The following is an 18,905-nucleotide window of genomic DNA, read 5'->3' on the forward strand; positions in this document are numbered from 1 at the left end:
CCGGACACTGCACCCGTGACAATGGAGATGCTGGACTCAAGGCCTTGCACTCCTGGAGAGGAATGGGCACCGCAGTACGACGAGGAAGCGCCCCTACTGAGTGTCAGTGGGGACAAACTCTGCAATTTTCCAAAAGCATGCTCCCCAACCAAAACTCTCCCGATATCTCCTCTGGCCCACCTGTTGTGAATGTCATCCGAGTGGGTGCTGGTGTGGAGCTACTTCTGGTGGCCAGGAATGGTAATGAAGCTGAGTTTGAGTCTGTGATTCAGATGGGTGAAGGAATTAATTGGGAATCTAGGAAATCCTATAGCAGATCAGCTTAGTTTATTTAGGAGAGCATTTTGTGCCTGGCAGTCGCCATTGATAGATGTTCCTGCCTGCTTCTGAAGATGGCTGGGAGTTTTCCCTTCTGTTTTTCCCATTTATTTGGTGCCTGAATCTACTCCAGTTAAGTCTACTGTTTCTTTGCTTAATTGCTAGATTTGCACTTAACAGTGTTTCTGCACATTTCATTTGGTTCTGTGTTTGGTTTCTTGTATGTGAGGATCTGTCTTTCTGCTTTTGTGGGAAGGGCAGTTTCTCCTGCAAGAAAGGGAGCTTGCTTCCTGTTCATTTTTGGATCAGTTGCACTTTAGATTATTTGTTCTGTGATTTTGTTTCTTCCCATTATATCTACAGTTCTGTGTAAAGTGTCTAGCACAAGAGTACCTGATATAGTGGGGAGAGTCCGTGTGGTCTCAGTATTTTTTGCAGCGTTTTTTACTGGCCTTAATCAGTTAACTGTCCTGTCCTGTTCTACCTAGTAAGTCAGGCCTCACTTTTGCTGATCTATATTTTCTGTGTATTGTGTTTTCTTACATCACCGCTGTTGCATGCTGGGGGCTTACTATTTCTTTGGGGACCGCTGCGAGGCAAGTTAGGATTCCTCATTTCTATCTTTGAGGTGTATAAACCAAAAAGACTAAATTACCTAAAAAAACATTTTTATTCACATATATGCCACAAACAAGGTACACATATTAAAATAAGTGATGAGAAGAAAGGTGGGAATCAGTATACTCTACTCCTTACCCTTCCTGTCATACAGGGGTCGGCGTCCTAAAGTTTCCTGACGCCCCAGTTCCTCGTCGGCTTGAGTCCTATAACAGCCCTCCACTCACACTAGGAGAATACCGTGTGTCCTAATTTAGAAGTGGGTAAGGTGAAACACCCAAGGTCAGACCCATAGAGACAGTGTGTGACATTAGTTTAGTCAAGATAATACATTTCTGTCAATAGACGTCATAAATTATATATGGCGGAGGTTCTGACTCAGTCGACTATCAGTCAAGAGGACTCTCTTAACGAATAAAAATGTTTTTTTAGGTAATTTAGTCTTTTTGGTTTATGGATTAATATAATTACCTAGATATCTTATTCGTTTTTTGGTATCTTTGAGGTGTAGCAAGTTTCTCAGGCAGTGATGAGGTGTCTAGGTGTGTTAGGAACATCCCACTGCTACTTCTAGTGATGTCTGATAGATGGGGGATTGCGGTCAGCTCAGTTTCCAACTACTCTTGTAGCTTTGCTTTTTCCTTATTAATGGGATTTTTCATGATCGTCCATGGTTACCAGATCGTAACACCCCCCTCGGTCCCTGGGGAGTCCAGCGTTGGCAATATAAACCCCTGGAGCCCCACAATGGAGGAAAGACAGCGGTAATTACGATCCAGCCCTTGCAGAATGTCTTACCGGAAGAGTGCCCCAGGGCGGCTCCTGAGGAGAAACCCGCTCCTGACACCATAGACATCCTAATACCGGTCTGTTGCTGTTGTAAGTAGGATGGACACTTTGCCAGAGGATGTCCCTTGAGTGCCCAGAGCCAGGGGGCTGGGACCAGACAAATTGAACGTGCCGCACATACGATGGGGGCGGGTACTATCGTATACGATATCGTATGCTGGATCATATGGTGTAAAGCAGGCTTTAGTTAATGGTTAAAAAGCCAATTTCCACAGAATTTCAGCCCTGCTACAAAATGACCTGCTTTGATAATGTCAGTGATCTTCTTGTTAGCGCAAGTGAAAATATTCACGAGGACAAGGCAGCTGATATCATTGTCATTCTGATAAAATTATAAAAGAAGAATGGTTGCCTTAAAACAGCGGAGGCTGGTTCTTGAAATCATTGTCTCTCAGGTTTTTCATGGTTAGCTCCAAGAAAACACGTACATAAGTCACTTTGCATAAAAAGGGCTTTACAGACAAGAACTGTCACAAGCAGATTTTTTTTCAGGCATTGCCAACTGTTAGGGGTACTTTGCACACTACGACATCGCATGCCGATGGTAGCGATGCCGAGCGCGATAGTCCCCGCCCCAGTCGCAGCTGCGATATCTTGTGATAACTGCCGTAGCGAACATTATCATTACGGCAGCTTCACATGCACTTACCTGCCCTGCGACGTGGCTCTGGCCGGCGAACCGCCTCCTTCCTAAGGGGGTGGGTCATGTGGCATCACAGCGACGTCACACGGCAGGCGGCCAATAGGAGCAGGGGGGCGGAGAGGAGTGGAACATAAACATCCCGCCCACCTGCTTCCTTCCTCATTGCAGCCGGGACGCAAGTAAGGCAATGTTCCTCACTCCTGCAGCTTCACACACAGCGATGTGTGCTGCCGCAGGAACGAGGAACAACATCGTAACATCGGTCCTTCCGAAATTATGGAAATGACCGAAGCTACACCGATCATACGATTTCGACGCTTTTGCGCTCGTTAATCGTAGTAAAAACGATTCACATACTCCGATGTCGACAGCGACGCCGGATGTGCATCACTTCGATTTGACCCCACCGACATCGCAGGTGCGATGTCGTAGTGTGCAAAGTACCCCTTATGGCAGCATCAGGATATGTGAAAACTAGAGATTCTGGCACTCTGCCTGTTAACTTCTCTGATGTCTATGATCAACGCAGGGAGACGCGGACATCGACTCACAGACTTAGGCAGGCTAGCAAGAGTAAAGGGGGCTTTACACGCTACGATATCGCTAGCGAGCGTACCCGCCCCCGTCGTTTGTGCATCACGGGCAAATCGCTGCCCGTGGCGAACAATATTGCTAACACCTGTCACACATACTTACCTTCCTAGCGACGTCGCTGTGGGTGGCGAACAACCTCTTTGTTAAGGGGGAGGTTCGTGTGCCATCCCAGCGATGTCACACAGCGACCGACCAATAGAAGCGGAGCGGCGGAGACCAGCCACATTAACGACACACCGACCTTGTTGCCGGAGGACGCAGGTTAGCTGTTGTTTGTCATTCCCGGGGGAGCCACACGTAGGGATGTGTGCTGCCTCAGGAACGACAAACAACCTACGTCCGCAACGACCAACGAGATTTTGAAAATGAATGACGTGTCAACGATCAACGATTAGGTGAGTATTTTTGATCGTTAACACTCGCTCGGAGCTGTTACACGCAACGACGTCGCTAACGATGTGCGTCACGAATTCCGTGACCCCAAAATCTCGTTAGCGATCTTGTTGTGTGTAAACGGGCCTTTAATCTCTGCTAGGCTGCTTGTTAGTCTCTTTGATCACATGCTGTAGGGGAGACATTCACTCCTTTCCTATATATGCTGGCCGTTCTTTTCCATTAATTGCAGCTATAGTTTACCTATACTGGTCTAGTGAGGTGTTATAATCCAGACTTAAGGGCACTTTACACGCTGCAATATCGTTATCAATATCGCTAGCGAGCGTACCCGCCCCCGTCGGTTGTGCATTTCGGGCAAATCGCTGCCCGTGGCGCACAACATCGTTAACACCCGTCACACATACTTAACTTCCCTGCAACGTCGCAGTGGCCGGCGAACCGCCTCCTTTCTAAGGGGGCGGTTCGTTCGGCGTTATAGAGATGTCACTAAGCGGCCGCCCAATAGCATAGGAGGGGCGGAGATGAGCAGGCCGAACATCCCACCTACTTCCTTTCTCATTGCCGGTGGACGCAGGTAAGGAGATGTTCGTCTTTCCTGCGGTGTCACACATAGCGATGTGTGGTGCCGCAGGAACGACGAACAACCAGCGGCATGCAGCACCAACAATATTATGAAAAGGAGCGACGTGTCAACGATCAACGATTTTTGCTGTTTTTGTGATCGTTGATCATCGCTCCTAGCTGTCACGCGCTGCGATACCGCTAACGACGCCGGATGTGCGCCACAAACACCATGACCCCGACGACATATCGTTAGCGATGTCGCAGCGTGTAAAGCCCCCTTTACTGCTGGTTGTTGTGCATTATTGCTGTGAGCGGTTGTGGTGTTAACCTTTGTTATCTTTTTGTTCCTGCCTTCCTTCTTGCTTTTCTCCTTAATCTCTTACTGTTAAACCTTTGAGTTTACAGTGCATCTGAGTTTTGGTTTTCCCCTGTCTATCTTAATCTGTGTGTTTCCCTCACAAGAATAGTAAGACACGGGACCTTCAGAGGTAATCTGGAGTCTGGAGGTCAGGGATAGTCTAGTGTCCCCTAGCATGAGGCACAGTAAAGGAGCCCCCTATCCCTTGCTATCCCGCAGTCACATCAAGACAAGAACATTGATGCTTGTAAAATTGCCCCTAAAATAACTATTTATTGGATCACAAAGAACTTCAAAAAGAGAGGTTAAATTGATGTAAAGAAGGTTTCATTACAACCAATAAAGTGCCAGGACCATCGCAAAAAGAGAATTTTGCTATAGGATTTTTTTAACACCAGTGCAGAGCTTGCTCAAGAATTGCAGCAGGCAGATGTAAATTCATCTGCATGTACACGTGAAGGCTCTTGGAAGCTGACCTGCTGTGAAGAGGGCCAACAAAGAAGCCACTTCTCTCAAAGAAAAACATCAAGAAAATACATATTCTGCAGGAAGTACATGGACTGAACTGCAGAGGGCTGGGGTAAAATATTTTCTCTGATAAAGTCCCCTTTAAACTGTTCTGGACATTTTGAAGAATGACCGCCTGAAGAAGAAAAGATGATCATTAGGCTGGACTCACACGAGCGTATGTCATCCGATGCGAGAGCATCGGATGCGATATGCTAATGTCGCGGGCGGGGAGGAGGGTGTCAGCACACCGCGCTCACCCCTTCTGCTCGGGTCCGGCAGCTGCTCAGTGGTGGCTCGAGCGGTGGGCCGGATCCCGGGGTTTCTCGAGCGACACTCCTCGCCCGTGAGTGAAAGGGGGGTTTTGTGGTTGGGTGTGGGGATTGTTATAGTTCGTGACGCCACCCACGGTTGTGGTGATTTCACCACCGCTGCTCAATGTGGGGATCCCGGGGATGGTGATGTGGAGCAGCCAGTTGTTGTGTTGCCCCTCCGTGGGTAGGGGTTGGTGATCCCGGGGGCCAGTGGGGTGCAGGGGCGCAGGGGGCAGCGCTGTGCCTTGCGGCACTGAGGTACTCACTCAGCCAGTAAACACAACACAGTTCTCGGTAAACAAACGGCTGGTTGGACGGGTCCCTCGGACGGTTCACGGTGCTGCGGTTCCCTGCAGTTAGCGGTGACGGTCTCTTCCCTGCACCTTTGAAATGTCTGTTTGGTAGCGGTGGATTCCCACCGGTTACCCGCTCCCCGACTGCAATCTGTGCCGGAGGAGCTCCACACTTTGCCCGCAGGCGCCGGCCCTGGGAAACTGGTGCCTTGGCGGTGGCAGTGTTTCCCCGTTGTGGTTGGACCTTTGCCGTCAATCAGGACTTGCTTGTTGGGGGATCTACGTCTCCTTCACTAACGGATTTAGCAATTTACAGCGACTCCAAGCCTTGCTGGGATCCGAAAGCCCCTGCTCTGGTGCTGACTGCCCTTTGTATACTGCTCCAGACCCCCGGATACACACAGCCTCCGTGGCCCTTCCAGCAACCTCCAGACAGTCCCACTGCAGATCTTCACCACTGTCTGCTGACCTTGCTGACTCCGTCTGGGCACACAGCCACAGACCAACTTCAGGCCTTCTCTCTTTACTGCTTTCTTCCTTCACTTCCACTTAGCTGTTTACTCTAACCCTGTCTAGGCTACTCCTTCACTCTTGCCCTGCCTGGGCTCCACTCCTTCCACTTCCTCCTCCCTGACAGAACTCTGTTGTTTACTCAAGCTCGTCCCTGAGCTATCTCCTCTTCCTATCTGCCTGTAACTTCCTGCCTCCAGAGCTGTGAGCTCCTCGATGGGCGGAGCCAACCGCCTGGCCCACCCCCTGGTGTGCATCATCAGACTCCTGGAGGAAGGCAACAAGGATTTTTGGGTTAGCTGGTGTACCTGCAGGGATGTGGGGTGTGTGTGTGTGTTATCTGTGTCCCCTGGCTTGCCCAGGGCGACACATTCCCCCTTAGCAAAACGCAGACCGTTCTCGGGCTGCCCGTCCAACACCGGTTTTATTTTCCTTTTTGTTTTTCTGAAAAGGTAAAACGGTATAACATTATAAACGGTAAATTATATACATTTTTAATCACAACTCTTCCCAAGACGGGAGGCACATTTACTTTTAACGTTACAACGGTGTACGGTCACGGTTTCCGCTCTCTCTCACCCAAGCAACCTGGCCCTGATGCTGCCCCTAAAACCCAGGCAGCACCCCTTGACCCACAGTCCAGCACAAGTTACCCGAGCGGGATCTGTCCTTCCCCTCCAGAGGGTGGCCACCGGTTCCTTTGGTGGCTGGGCCCTGGCCTGCTCTGCTGAGGGCCCTCCCTCCAACCTGCCTCTCCGGAGGCGGTATTGCGGAAACGGTAACGGTACCCAACATATTTACAAGCCACTTAACGTTTGTGGTGCCCTTCAAGTTCACGGGCTTGTCCATGGATAGTTCCCATGCCAATTTAACGGTCCCCACGGGGACAACGGTGCCGGCTCCTGCCGGTTCAATCACAAGGCAAATCAACAAACAAATCAGGTGACTTCTTCGGTAATTTCACTTATCATCATTTTTCAAAACTTTCTAAACTTTTTCAAACAAACAGCAACTTCAGTGATGGTCCCAACGGGGACGGTGCATTGGGCATCCGCTGCCCTACTCCGGTCCTTTTGCTGCTTCATCCGAGGGAGGGGATGCAGAGCTCACCTTGCTCTCCGGGCTGCCCCTCAGCTTTACATCCAGGGCAAACCACCCCCTCTCTCCGCAGTGCCGGGTGTAACGCACCATGTCCCCCGGTATAAGATTACGGCCAGGATGCTCCTCGGGCAGATGGGCGTTCACGTCCCGCCGGGCCACAAACACCTCGGCCTCCAGGCCCGGTTCGTATATGAACCCATAGCCCCGGCGGACATCAAACCGCCTCACCTGCCCCTCGTAGAACGGGCCCCGGACACGGAAGGTCGCTTGCCGCAGGTTCTCCTTTTCCCGAATGGCTCGGGCCACCAGCTCGGCTTTCCTTCTCTCCCTCTCCGCGATCTCCAGGCCCAGCTTTGTCGGCTCCCTGTCCCAGTATGGCGCTGCTACCTGCTCCGGCGCACGGGTTGAGCCCCGCGGGACATCCAGCACGTTACCCACTGTCAGGAAAGTGGGTAGCGTATCCCGCGGTGTCATGGCCTTGGGCGCTGCCTTGCAGCAACAACCCGGCGCCACCTCAGCCGAGGTGTGGGGGATGGGCACAGGGGCTTTCCGCAGTTGGGCCTTCGGCTCGGGAAACTGCTCGGGGACTGTCTCTGGCACAATCTTCAGGGCCTTCCAAGGTAATGCCTCCGGTTTGTTACGGGCTCCGGCTACAGGTCGGTCCGCTGGGGCGGACGGGCTGGGTATCGCTACCGGTTGCGGTGGTAGCGGGCCTAGTGGCGGGGTCACGGCCTCCGAGACGGGTGGCGAGGGAGGCAACGGGGGGAGAGGGCTTGGACCGGGCCCCACAGCCGCGATGACCGGCCCTGCAAGGGCATCGGGACGTGGGTCACTCACCCTCCCTTTCTCCGCCTCCTCCTCGCGTCTCCGCACGGTGGCTACAACGTCCGCCATGTCGGCCTCCCACTCCTCCATGAGGAGCTGCATCTTCACCTGCAGCCGTTGATAGAGCTGCGCGGTCCGGATCTCCACCCACGCCGCGGTTCCAGGCGCGGGGGGTACGGTGTCGCGGGACGGCATCCACATGGTGTCTTCACTGTTTGCTTCCAGGAACGGTATTCTCGCAAGGTCCTGGCGTCCCTGCTTTTATAGCCGCAGCTACATGCGTTCAGCCGCCATCGCGTCCCCCTTAGCTCTTTCCGGCCCCTCCTCTCTCGGGGCGGAGTTTTGGCCTTCGCGCTTCTACTGCTCGAGAAGACGCTCGAGCGGGAACTTTTCGCGCCAAAGATGGCGGCTTCTGAAATTTTTCTGCCGGATGCCTCCGGCGGTAACAAGGCGCACCTCTACCTGACGGCAGAGCGGTAAGATCCTGTTCGTGACGCCAAGTTGTCGCGGGCGGGGAGGAGGGTGTCAGCACACCGCGCTCACCCCTTCTGCTCGGGTCCGGCAGCTGCTCAGTGGTGGCTCGAGCGGTGGGCCGGATCCCGGGGTTTCTCGAGCGACACTCCTCGCCCGTGAGTGAAAGGGGGGGTTTTGTGGTTGGGTGTGGGGATTGTTATAGTTCGTGACGCCACCCACGGTTGTGGTGATTTCACCACCGCTGCTCAATGTGGGGATCCCGGGGATGGTGATGTGGAGCAGCCAGTTGTTGTGTTGCCCCTCCGTGGGTAGGGGTTGGTGATCCCGGGGGCCAGTGGGGTGCAGGGGCGCAGGGGGCAGCGCTGTGCCTTGCGGCACTGAGGTACTCACTCAGCCAGTAAACACAACACAGTTCTCGGTAAACAAACGGCTGGTTGGACGGGTCCCTCGGACGGTTCACGGTGCTGCGGTTCCCTGCAGTTAGCGGTGACGATCTCTTCCCTGCACCTTTGAAATGTCTGTTTGGTAGCGGTGGATTCCCACCGGTTACCCGCTCCCCGACTGCAATCTGTGCCGGAGGAGCTCCACACTTTGCCCGCAGGCGCCGGCCCTGGGAAACTGGTGCCTTGGCGGTGGCGGTGTTTCCCCGTTGTGGTTGGACCTTTGCCGTCAATCAGGACTTGCTTGTTGGGGGATCTACGTCTCCTTCACTAACGGATTTAGCAATTTACAGCGACTCCAAGCCTTGCTGGGATCCGAAAGCCCCTGCTCTGGTGCTGACTGCCCTTTGTGTACTGCTCCAGACCCCCGGATACACACAGCCTCCGTGGCCCTTCCAGCAACCTCCAGACAGTCCCACTGCAGATCTTCACCACTGTCTGCTGACCTTGCTGACTCCGTCTGGGCACACAGCCACAGACCAACTTCAGGCCTTCTCTCTTTACTGCTTTCTTCCTTCACTTCCACTTACCTGTTTACTCTAACCCTGTCTAGGCTACTCCTTCACTCTTGCCCTGCCTGGGCTCCACTCCTTCCACTTCCTCCTCCCTGACAGAACTCTGTTGTTTACTCAAGCTCGTCCATGAGCTATCTCCTCTTCCTATCTGCCTGTAACTTCCTGCCTCCAGAGCTGTGAGCTCCTCGATGGGCGGAGCCAACCGCCTGGCCCACCCCCTGGTGTGCATCATCAGACTCCTGGAGGAAGGCAACAAGGATTTTTGGGTTAGCTGGTGTACCTGCAGGGATGTGGGGTGTGTGTGTGTGTTATCTGTGTCCCCTGGCTTGCCCAGGGCGACACACTAATGTCCCCCGGCTCAGGCTCTGCTGCGAGCGTGAGCCGGGTGTCATGCGACTGTAACCCGATCTTGCGATCGGGTCACAGCTGTGAAGCTGAGTGCAGGCGCTGCGGAGGAGAGGGAGGGGTTAATCCTCCCATCTCCTCCACTGTCAGCCTGTGCGTAGATCGCACTGCACTGGGATAACATCCGAGTGCAGTCCGATGTATCTCTCGCATCCATTCACTTGAATGGGTGCGAGAGATACGGCGGTAGCAGCAAAACGCAGCATGCTGCCGCTTTTCTCACATCCAGAATCTGGATGCGAGAAAAGCTGACCAACAGCTCAACCTCATTGCCTAACATTGGTCAGAGTGCAATGCGAGAATTGCACTCGTCCGATTTTCACGCTCGTGTGAGCGTACCCTTACTATGAGTCCTGTGTCATGCCAACAATAAAGCCTCCAGGGACCATTGATGTATTGGATTGATTTTCATCGAAGGTAGTGAGCTCAGTCACAATTTAGCCTACGAACGCTGCCATGAATAAAGAATGGTATCCAAACATCCTCCAAGAGCAACTTTTCCAGGAGCAATTTGGTGATGAACAATTTTTCAGGATGATGTAGCTCCATGTCACAAGGCAATAGTGATAACTAAGTGCCTCCATTGACATTTCAGGCCCATTTCTCACCAGATCTTAATCCCATTGGGAAAATGTGGTCAGTGATAAGACAAGAATTTTTTGCCTTTAGTCATGATTTGACTGAGAAGCTGCCATGGCAAACTATTGAAGTCTTCAAAAATAAGGGTCACCACTGTAATTATTAACCCCGTTAAATACATCATTTCTTACTGAAGGCTATATAGGTGCATACATTAGAAGCTTATTTGACATACATATTAAACGTACTGCAAAAACATAATGTGTGAACAGTGTCAATGCATTAACATCTTGGGTGTCTGGCAATACAATAGTATACATGCTTTGATTGAAATGCATGGCGGTTATATTCACCCTGTGATGTGAACCCTTATGGACTTAAACCCGGGCGATTTTCCGTTTTTCGTTTTTTGCTTCCGAGAGCCGTAACTTTTGTATTTTTCAATTAATCTTGCCATATGAGGGCATGTTTTTTTGGGACGAGTTGTACTTTTAAATGAAGCCATAAATTTTACCATATAGTGTACTGAACAACAGCAAAAAAAATCCAAATGCAGAAAAATTCTAAAAAATATGCAATTGCATAATTGTTTTGGGGATATTTTATTCACCATGTTCACTATATGGTAAAGCTGATGTATCCATGTGATGTCTCAGGTTTTTATGAGTTCGTAGACACCAGACATGTATAGGTTTACTTTTATCTAAGGGCTAAGAAAATTTGAGAAGTTTGGACAAAAAGTGGCGCACTTTTTGTGCCGTTTGCCACGACCCATAGCGTTCTTATTTTTCAGAATATGAGGCTCAGTTATGGCTTATTTATTTCATCTCGATGTTTTTATTGGTACTATTTTTTGTGTAGATGCTATGTTTTTATTGCCTGTTATTGCATTTTGTACAAAATTTTGCAACAATCAAAAAAACATAATTGTGATTTTGGAATTTTTTGCCGCTATGCCGTTTACCGATCAGATTAATTGATTGTACATTTTGATAGATCGGGCATTTCTGAACGCGGCGATTCAAAGTGTGTGTATATTTTTTATTTTTTTACCGCTTTAATTATCAATGGAGCGAAGGGGGGTGATTTCAACTTTTAGGATTTTTTATGTTTTTTTAAAACTTTTTTTACTTTTTTTATTATTTGACTAGTCCTCATTGGATACTAAAAGAATCAGCTGTCTGATTACTCATGCATTCTTCCCGATCAGAGCTGCACAGCTCAAATCAGAAGAAATTCTCGTCTTCTCTTACAGCCAGCTCTCTACCAGCTGTAACAGGACATGAGTCATGATAGCGACAGGAGTCATAACATGACACTGTGCTACCATGGCAACCATCGGCTTCCTGTGATCACGTCACAGGGCATCTGATGGCGTCACGTAAGCGCGTTACCCACTGTGTTGTTTTTAAATCACGCTGTCACATTTTGACAGTGCGATTTAAGTGGGTTAACATGAACGGTTGGAACGTGGATCCACCTGCGTCTGCAAGGCATACATGTCTGCTGTACAAATCAGCAGACATGTGCGGGAATCACCGCCGGCTCACCGCACCAGCCATTGGTAATCACCCCTTCATGATTTAGAATGTACCATTATGTCCTAGGTCATGAAGGAGTTAATAATGTTAGTTTCATTTACCTCAAAAGCAGCAAAAGCACAGCAAAATGCAACTGCTGCGTTTTTGTACTTTCTCATTGCTTTCACTGGTTAAGAAATCCTGAAAGAATTAAGATACTGCTTGTTTAAAAAACGCAGCAGTTTTCCTTTTCAGGCAGGAAAAAAAAATCACTTGTGTGGGTGAGATTTCTGAAATCTCATAGTTTTTGCTAATACTGCAATAATTAGGCATTGGGCAGCACGGTGGCTCAGTGGTTAGCACTGCAGTCTTGCAGCACTGGGGTCCTGGGTTTGAATCCCACCAATGACACCATCTGCAAGGAGTTTAAATGTTCTCCCCGTGTTTGCGTGGGTTTCTTCCAGGTACTCCAGTTTCCTCCCAAAGACATACAGATAGGAATATAGATTGTGAGACCTAATACTGTAATAAGCAGCTTTTAATTTGCATAAAAGTCATGAAAAAATGCTGCAAAAAACCGCAGCAAAACTGTAATGAAAAAGCAGTGTGTGAACATGGCCTGATGCAGTTTTCAGGGTGTCATTCTTTTCAAGCACCATGGTCAGCCATGTAACCACAAATGATGAACGGCTTTATTGACGATGCAACCTTACCAGCACATTGGATATTTCCAGCTTGTGACTATGAACCTTAATCTCATTTGCAGATATTTTTTATTAATGCCCAGTTTCATTAGAATAACATGTCACAATGTTAGAACAATTACAGATCCTTCTCCTCCTGCTCGTCCATCTCACGCTTTAAATGTTTGCAGTTTCCATAACAACTTATTCCTTGCTTCACAGAAACTCTTTTTGTCCAATTCATGTTTAGATATTTGTCATCTAATTAACCCTTTGACTCTTGAGTTTTTCCAGCTGTAAGCACATCGAACACTAATACGAATTAATGATCGTATAACCCTTGCTATCACACACAGCTTGAAAGACATCTGCTAGCAAGTGTACATAATTCTTCTTTACATGAATATCACTGTTACATATATACATTTGGCTTGTGCTTTAAAAAATTGTATCAAAGTAAAAGAGGTTTTTTTACAACTGTCCCACAGTAGTTTATCAGAAGTTTATGAGCACCATAGAAGTATATGGTACACTAGCTAGTAGATCTGGTTCCTATTAACCACTGGTGGTCCAGATTTTTGCCTCTAGCATACCATCTTGGCATGTATCATACGATTGCCTAAAAATAGGCTTACATTGAAAAAGAGGCGTGTTTTTGGCTCAAAAAATGATATAGACATATATACAGTACAGACCAAAAGTTTGGACACACCTTCTCATTCAAAGAGTTTTCTTTATTTTCATGACTCTAAAAATTGTAGATTCCCATTGAAGGCATCAAAACTATTTATTAAAACATGTGGAATGAAATACTTAAAAAAGTGTGAAACAACTGAAAATATGTCTTATATTCTAGGTTCTTCAAAGTAGCTACCTTTTGCCTTTATTACTGCTTTGCACACTCTTGGCATTCTCTTGATGAGCTTCAAGAAGTAGTCACCGGAAATTGTCTTCCAGCAGTCTTGAAGGAGTTCCCAGAGATGCTTAGCACTTGTTGGCCCTTTTGCCTTCACTCTGCGGTCCAACTCACCCCAAACCATCTCGATTGGGTTCAGGTCTGGTGACTGTGGAGACCAGGTCATCTGGCGTAGCACCCCATCACTCTCCTTCTTAGTCAAATAGCCCTTACACAGCCTGGAGGTGTGTTTGGGGTCATTGTCCTGTTGAAAAATAAATGATGGTCCAACTAAACGCAAACCGGATGGAATAGCATGCTGCTGCAAGATGCTGTGGTAGTCATGCTGGTTCAGTATGCCTTCAATTTATAAATAAATCCCCAACAGTGTCACCAGAAAAGCACCCCCACACCATCATTCCTCCTCCTCTATGCTTCACGGTGGGAATCAGGCATGTAGAGTCCATCCGTTCACCTTTTCTACAAAGACACAGTGGTTGGATCCAAAGATCTCAAATTTGGACTCATCAGACCAAAGTACAGATTTCCACTGGTCTAATGTCCATTCCTTGTGTTCTTTAGCCCAAACAATTCTCTTCTGCTTGTTGCCTGTCCTTAGCAGTGGTTTTCTAGTAGCTATTTTACCATGAAGGCCTGCTGCACAAAGTCTCCTCTTAATAGTTTTCTAGAGATGATAAGGTGTGTCCAAACGTTTGGTCTGTACTGTAAATTCAAATGTGTTGCAAAATAGTGTATTCCATAAATATTGTACAAATGTTGCATGATTCCATTTTAGGTGGCAATAATAAGCATTATTCTACAACAGGGGTCAGCAATCTGTAAATTGGATGCTTTGTACACTGAAGTCAATGAGTTTCGATGCCAACAATCAATTATGCAGTGAATAGGTGATTGTTTATGTAGCATAGAAAACCTCTTCAACTGTTTCATACCTAATGTTATCAATTTATTACTGCTCTGTTTTTTTCTCTTCCAGCAGTAGAAAATAATCCATGGCACTCACCGTTCAGTTTCTAATCCATAAAAGTCCTTATTTCGTGTACATACCGCGTTGGGTTAAAGGAAATCTGTCAGCCGGTTTTGCTATGTAATATGAAGACCGCATGCTGTAAGGGTTAACACAGAGATTTCAGTCATGCGTTCTTATCACAAAGTGTGTTGTTGTTTACCTGTTATGTTTGTTTTAGCTTCAGTAGCTTATTATTACTGGAACTAAGGAGCCCTGAGCTCTCTTTGCTGAGCAGCTTCTCACTGTCTATTGACATTTTACATACAGAGCATGGTGTGGGCAGCTTTTTCAGCTCTGCTCTATGGCTAAAACTAAAGTCTCTGATTGTGTCAGAACAACTGCATCTAGTAATCTAAATTAGGCATCGTTGGATTCAGGGTCTCTTTGCCTACATTATGCTGCTCTCAGATGAATTAGGAAAAACCTGCTGACAGATTCCCTTTAACAAACAACACATACAACCTACTATCATTTAACACCATGTGGTGCTTTCTCTAGGCATGCCTATTGTAGACTGTGCTGTTTGCTATCCCATCGCTGTATATGCACAAAATAAAGAGGATTTTTATTCATTAAAAACAGAAGAGTGAATGCTGTGGATTATTTTCCAATGCTGGAATTGATTATTGCATTTCCTTAAGAACATAAAGGTGTAGAAAGGTTTCTAAAAATACAGACAATTTTGATGTATGATTGAAAATTGACTCTGAGCATGTGTTTGTTTTTTTGACAGGGCCCAAAGGGACTTCCAGGTGTGAAAGGTGAAAGAGTAAGTACATGTTCAAGCACCGTAGAGTTTGGATTCCAGAACACAGGGATGTAGGCAGTTACTGGGATTTGACATCAGCGAGGAAGATTCATAATTTAACTAATTATTTTTAGAATTGTTTCCTAGGTGAGAAATAAATAACAGTACAAATTGCACATTGTTTAATTAGATCTATAATAATGCTTGGTTTAAGGAAATACAGAAAAATGGGCTGCAGTACTTATAATTACAATCATTATACTAATATAACCACCACAAACAAAATGTGTATCTTCCTAGTTTCTAGTTTACAAAAACAATGTAAGACATTTTTTTCCTGACCAACCCAGCCAGGGTAATGTAAATAGATAGTTGCACCTAAAGTTTTCTTGTTTTGTTATTGCTCGTGATTGGCTGTGGTCGTTCTCATATCTGCTACAGATCTTCCTAAAATAACTATGCTGTCAGGCTTATTATAGGAGCAGAGGGAGAATGTCCTTGCATGACCGCTCCATAGCAACCTAGCTGGTGAATTACTTTTTCCATTCTTTCTAAAGATATAATTGATCTGTATCATCCAATCTCCCCATACTGAGACACTGTGAACCACTCTTTATATATGCCACTTACCCCAAAATCTTATTTCCACGTTTGGTCTTGCTTGTGGTTTATCGCCATCCTTTTATTAGTTAAATGGGTTTAAAGGGGTTGTCCACTACTTTTACACTGATGGCCTATCCTTAGGATAGGTCATCCATGTTTGATCACCCAGAGTCCAATACCTGGCACCAGGCCTGGACTGGCCATTGGGCAATTCTGGCAAATGCTAGAAGGGCCAGTCTGGCCGTGGTCCGCTCATTCTCAGGGAGCACTTTATAAGTCCCGGCTTGGAGTGATTTTATATACAGATCCTTGCGCTGCCGCTGCGCAGGGATCAGCTCCAGCACCACGTCCTGCCTCCGCCCCCTCCCATGTGACCTTCTTTCCTCCTATTGTTTGGCTCCTGATAGTGAAGGAGATAGGAAGAACCAGCGGCCGCACTGACAGTCAGCATTAGCACTAGGTGCGTATAGCCAGCCCAGCAAGAGCTGAGCTTGGCATTGTCCAAGCACTGAGGAGCGGGCAGTTCTCTCTTCCTTTATTCTGATCTGCTAGGAACAGCCTCCAGCCTCCACATGCCGGTGGGTGAGTGGATGAGTAGAGGCTTTTTCTTGTCTTTGTGGATATATTCACATGTGAAGTAAAAAAATCAAATGGCAGATCCTGCACAGTGAAGATGTGCTGCTCTTGCCACTAAACAGCCCCTTATATATGTTCTGGGGTAATAAAATCTATGTGTTCAAGACAAAAGAGGTTAACCCTTTCATTGCCTCTTTATAGCTGACTGAAAAAAAAGTGTTTAGGAAGGCAGTGAAAGGGTTAAACCTTGCACTTTGTGTATATTTATTTTTTTTACTCACTTGACTTAGGCCTCCTTTCCACCCTCTTGTCTCCAGTACATGATGTCCATTTTTTTCACATTAATACTAATTAAAATCAATGTGGATCTTTAAAGCAACTGTGTAAAAACAATGCATCCAAAACGCATGCATTTTGGATGCAGTTTGCATGCGTTTTTCATGCGTTTTGCATGCATTTTTGACAGTGCGTTCCCCCGGCAATTCAACTCTGCTACATGCCCGCTGACAGCAGACACAGACAGAGTCGCGCGATGAGAATGAACTCGGATGCACTTCACCCGACTTCATTGTCATCCCCCGGCTCTGTCTGTGTATCGTGGCCTCATTAGCAGTCACCCGTGAAGGACTCACCGGTGACCGCAAATCCCCTGACTGATTGAAGTGAGCCGCACGATCCGTGGTGCTGTCACTCATGTTACCCGCGGCCACAGCTGGAGTCCTCCACCTGAGAGCAGTGACCGCGGGTAACCTGAGTGACATCATCGCTGATCGCGCAGCTCACTTCAGTCACTCAGGCGACTTGCTGTCAAAGTTTGAGGATCCAGCGGTGGTCGTGGGTAACCTGAGTGACATCATCACTGATCGCACTGCTCAATTCAGTTGCTGCATGGAGCTGACAGAGAGTGGTCGGTATCTGTGGCTGCTCCTGTCAGCTTCATGTAGCAGAGCTGAAAGCATCGTGGGACCTCATGTGGATTACGTCGGACCTGGATGAGTGTTTAGGGATTAATAAAGTGGTGAAAGAGGGTTTTTCTTTGTCTTTTAATCCAAATGAAGGATTTTTTGTATGTGTACATTTATTTTCTTTAACTTACAGGATAACCATGGAGGGTATCTCGGGGAGATGCCTGCCATGATTAACCTAGGACTTAGTGGCAGCTATGGGTTGCCATTAACTCCTTATTACCCTGATTGCCAATGCACCAGGGCAATTCGGGATGAGCCGGGTAATGTCCCAAGACTTTTGCATCTAACGGATGCGGCAATTCCGGGCGGCTGCTGGCTGATATTGTTAGGCTGTGGGGCTCCCCATAACGTGGAGCTCCCCATCCTGAGAACACCAGCCTTCAGCTGTGTGGCTTTACCTTGGCTGGTATCAAAATTGGGGGGACTGCACGTAATTTTTTGTTAATTATTTATTTATTTTACTGCACGATATAGACCCGCCTACCGGCGGCTGTGATTGGTTGTAGTGAGACAGCTGTCAGTCAGTGTGGGGGCGTGTCTGACTGCAACCAATCAGAGGCGCCGGTGGGCGGGTAAAGCAGTGAATACGAGATGGAATAATGAGCGGCCGGCATTTTCAAAAGAGGAAAATCCACCGGAGCTTTGTTACAGCTGTGTAGCGCCACGCCGGTGATTGTGATCAGTGAGTATGAAAGAGAGAGGGAGAGACCGACCGACAGACAGAGAGAGAGACAGACAGAGCGACCAACTGACAGAGAAAGAGACCGACCGACAGACACAGAGAGATTGACCGACATCGATAGACAGAGAGAGATTGACCGACATTGATAGACAGAGAGCGATTGACCGACATCGACAGAGAGAGACTGAAAGACCTGCGTTTTGTTTGTCAAAAAAGCATGCAGAACGCAACAAAAATGCAGTCCAAGTGCATTTTGGTTGTGTTTTGACCCACATCATTGATTTAAATGGGTGGAGAAGCAGCTACAACACACAGCAGAAGTGACATGCTGCTTTTTTTTTGCAGCGATTTTTGGCAGCCAAAACGCTGCGTTTAAAAACGCAGCGTGCACATTCAATTTTCGGACTTCTCATAGACGTTGCAGGGGAAGCAGAACGCATGCAATTTGGCACTGAAATGCTGTAGTTCAAAACGCAACGTTAACGCAGGAAAAAACGCAATGTGTGCACACAGCATTATATAGCACTATTAATGATCATCACTGTCCCCATTGGGGCTCACAATCTCAATTCCCTATCAGTATGTCTTTGCAGTGTGTGAGAAACCCAGAGAACCTGGAGTAAACCCATGCAAACATGGGGAGAAAAATGAATGTCTATTTAAAATACCACTCCAGTATTTAGTTTTTTATTTCAGCTCTGGAGTGGAGCCACTAATAGAAGTTCCCTGACTCTAGCCTCATACTCACCAGCCGCCATCTTCAGCTGTTCCCTGAGACGCTCTGGTCCCGATCTACAATCTTGTAACCGCAACTTTCGATTGACCAGAAGTCACAAGCTCTCAATATAAGTCTGCCACAGACTCATTCTGGGCTTCTTCTGGCCCTTATACACTTGC

The 18,905-nt window shown here is 47.7% G+C and overlaps 1 protein-coding gene across 1 annotated transcript in view; it reads left to right on the forward strand.

Moving 5' to 3' along the window:
* Positions 1-18,905, forward strand: part of LOC142302455 (uncharacterized) — a 593,189-nt gene that overhangs the window by 418,750 nt on the left and 155,534 nt on the right. Inside the window, exon 79 of the mRNA XM_075343517.1 lies at positions 15,165-15,200. Within this exon, the coding sequence (XP_075199632.1) occupies positions 15,165-15,200 (36 nt within the window). The remainder of the gene's footprint in view (positions 1-15,164; positions 15,201-18,905) is intronic.

This window comes from Anomaloglossus baeobatrachus, chromosome 4, assembly GCF_048569485.1.
Source record: "Anomaloglossus baeobatrachus isolate aAnoBae1 chromosome 4, aAnoBae1.hap1, whole genome shotgun sequence".
Taxonomy (NCBI): Eukaryota; Metazoa; Chordata; class Amphibia; order Anura; family Aromobatidae; genus Anomaloglossus; species Anomaloglossus baeobatrachus.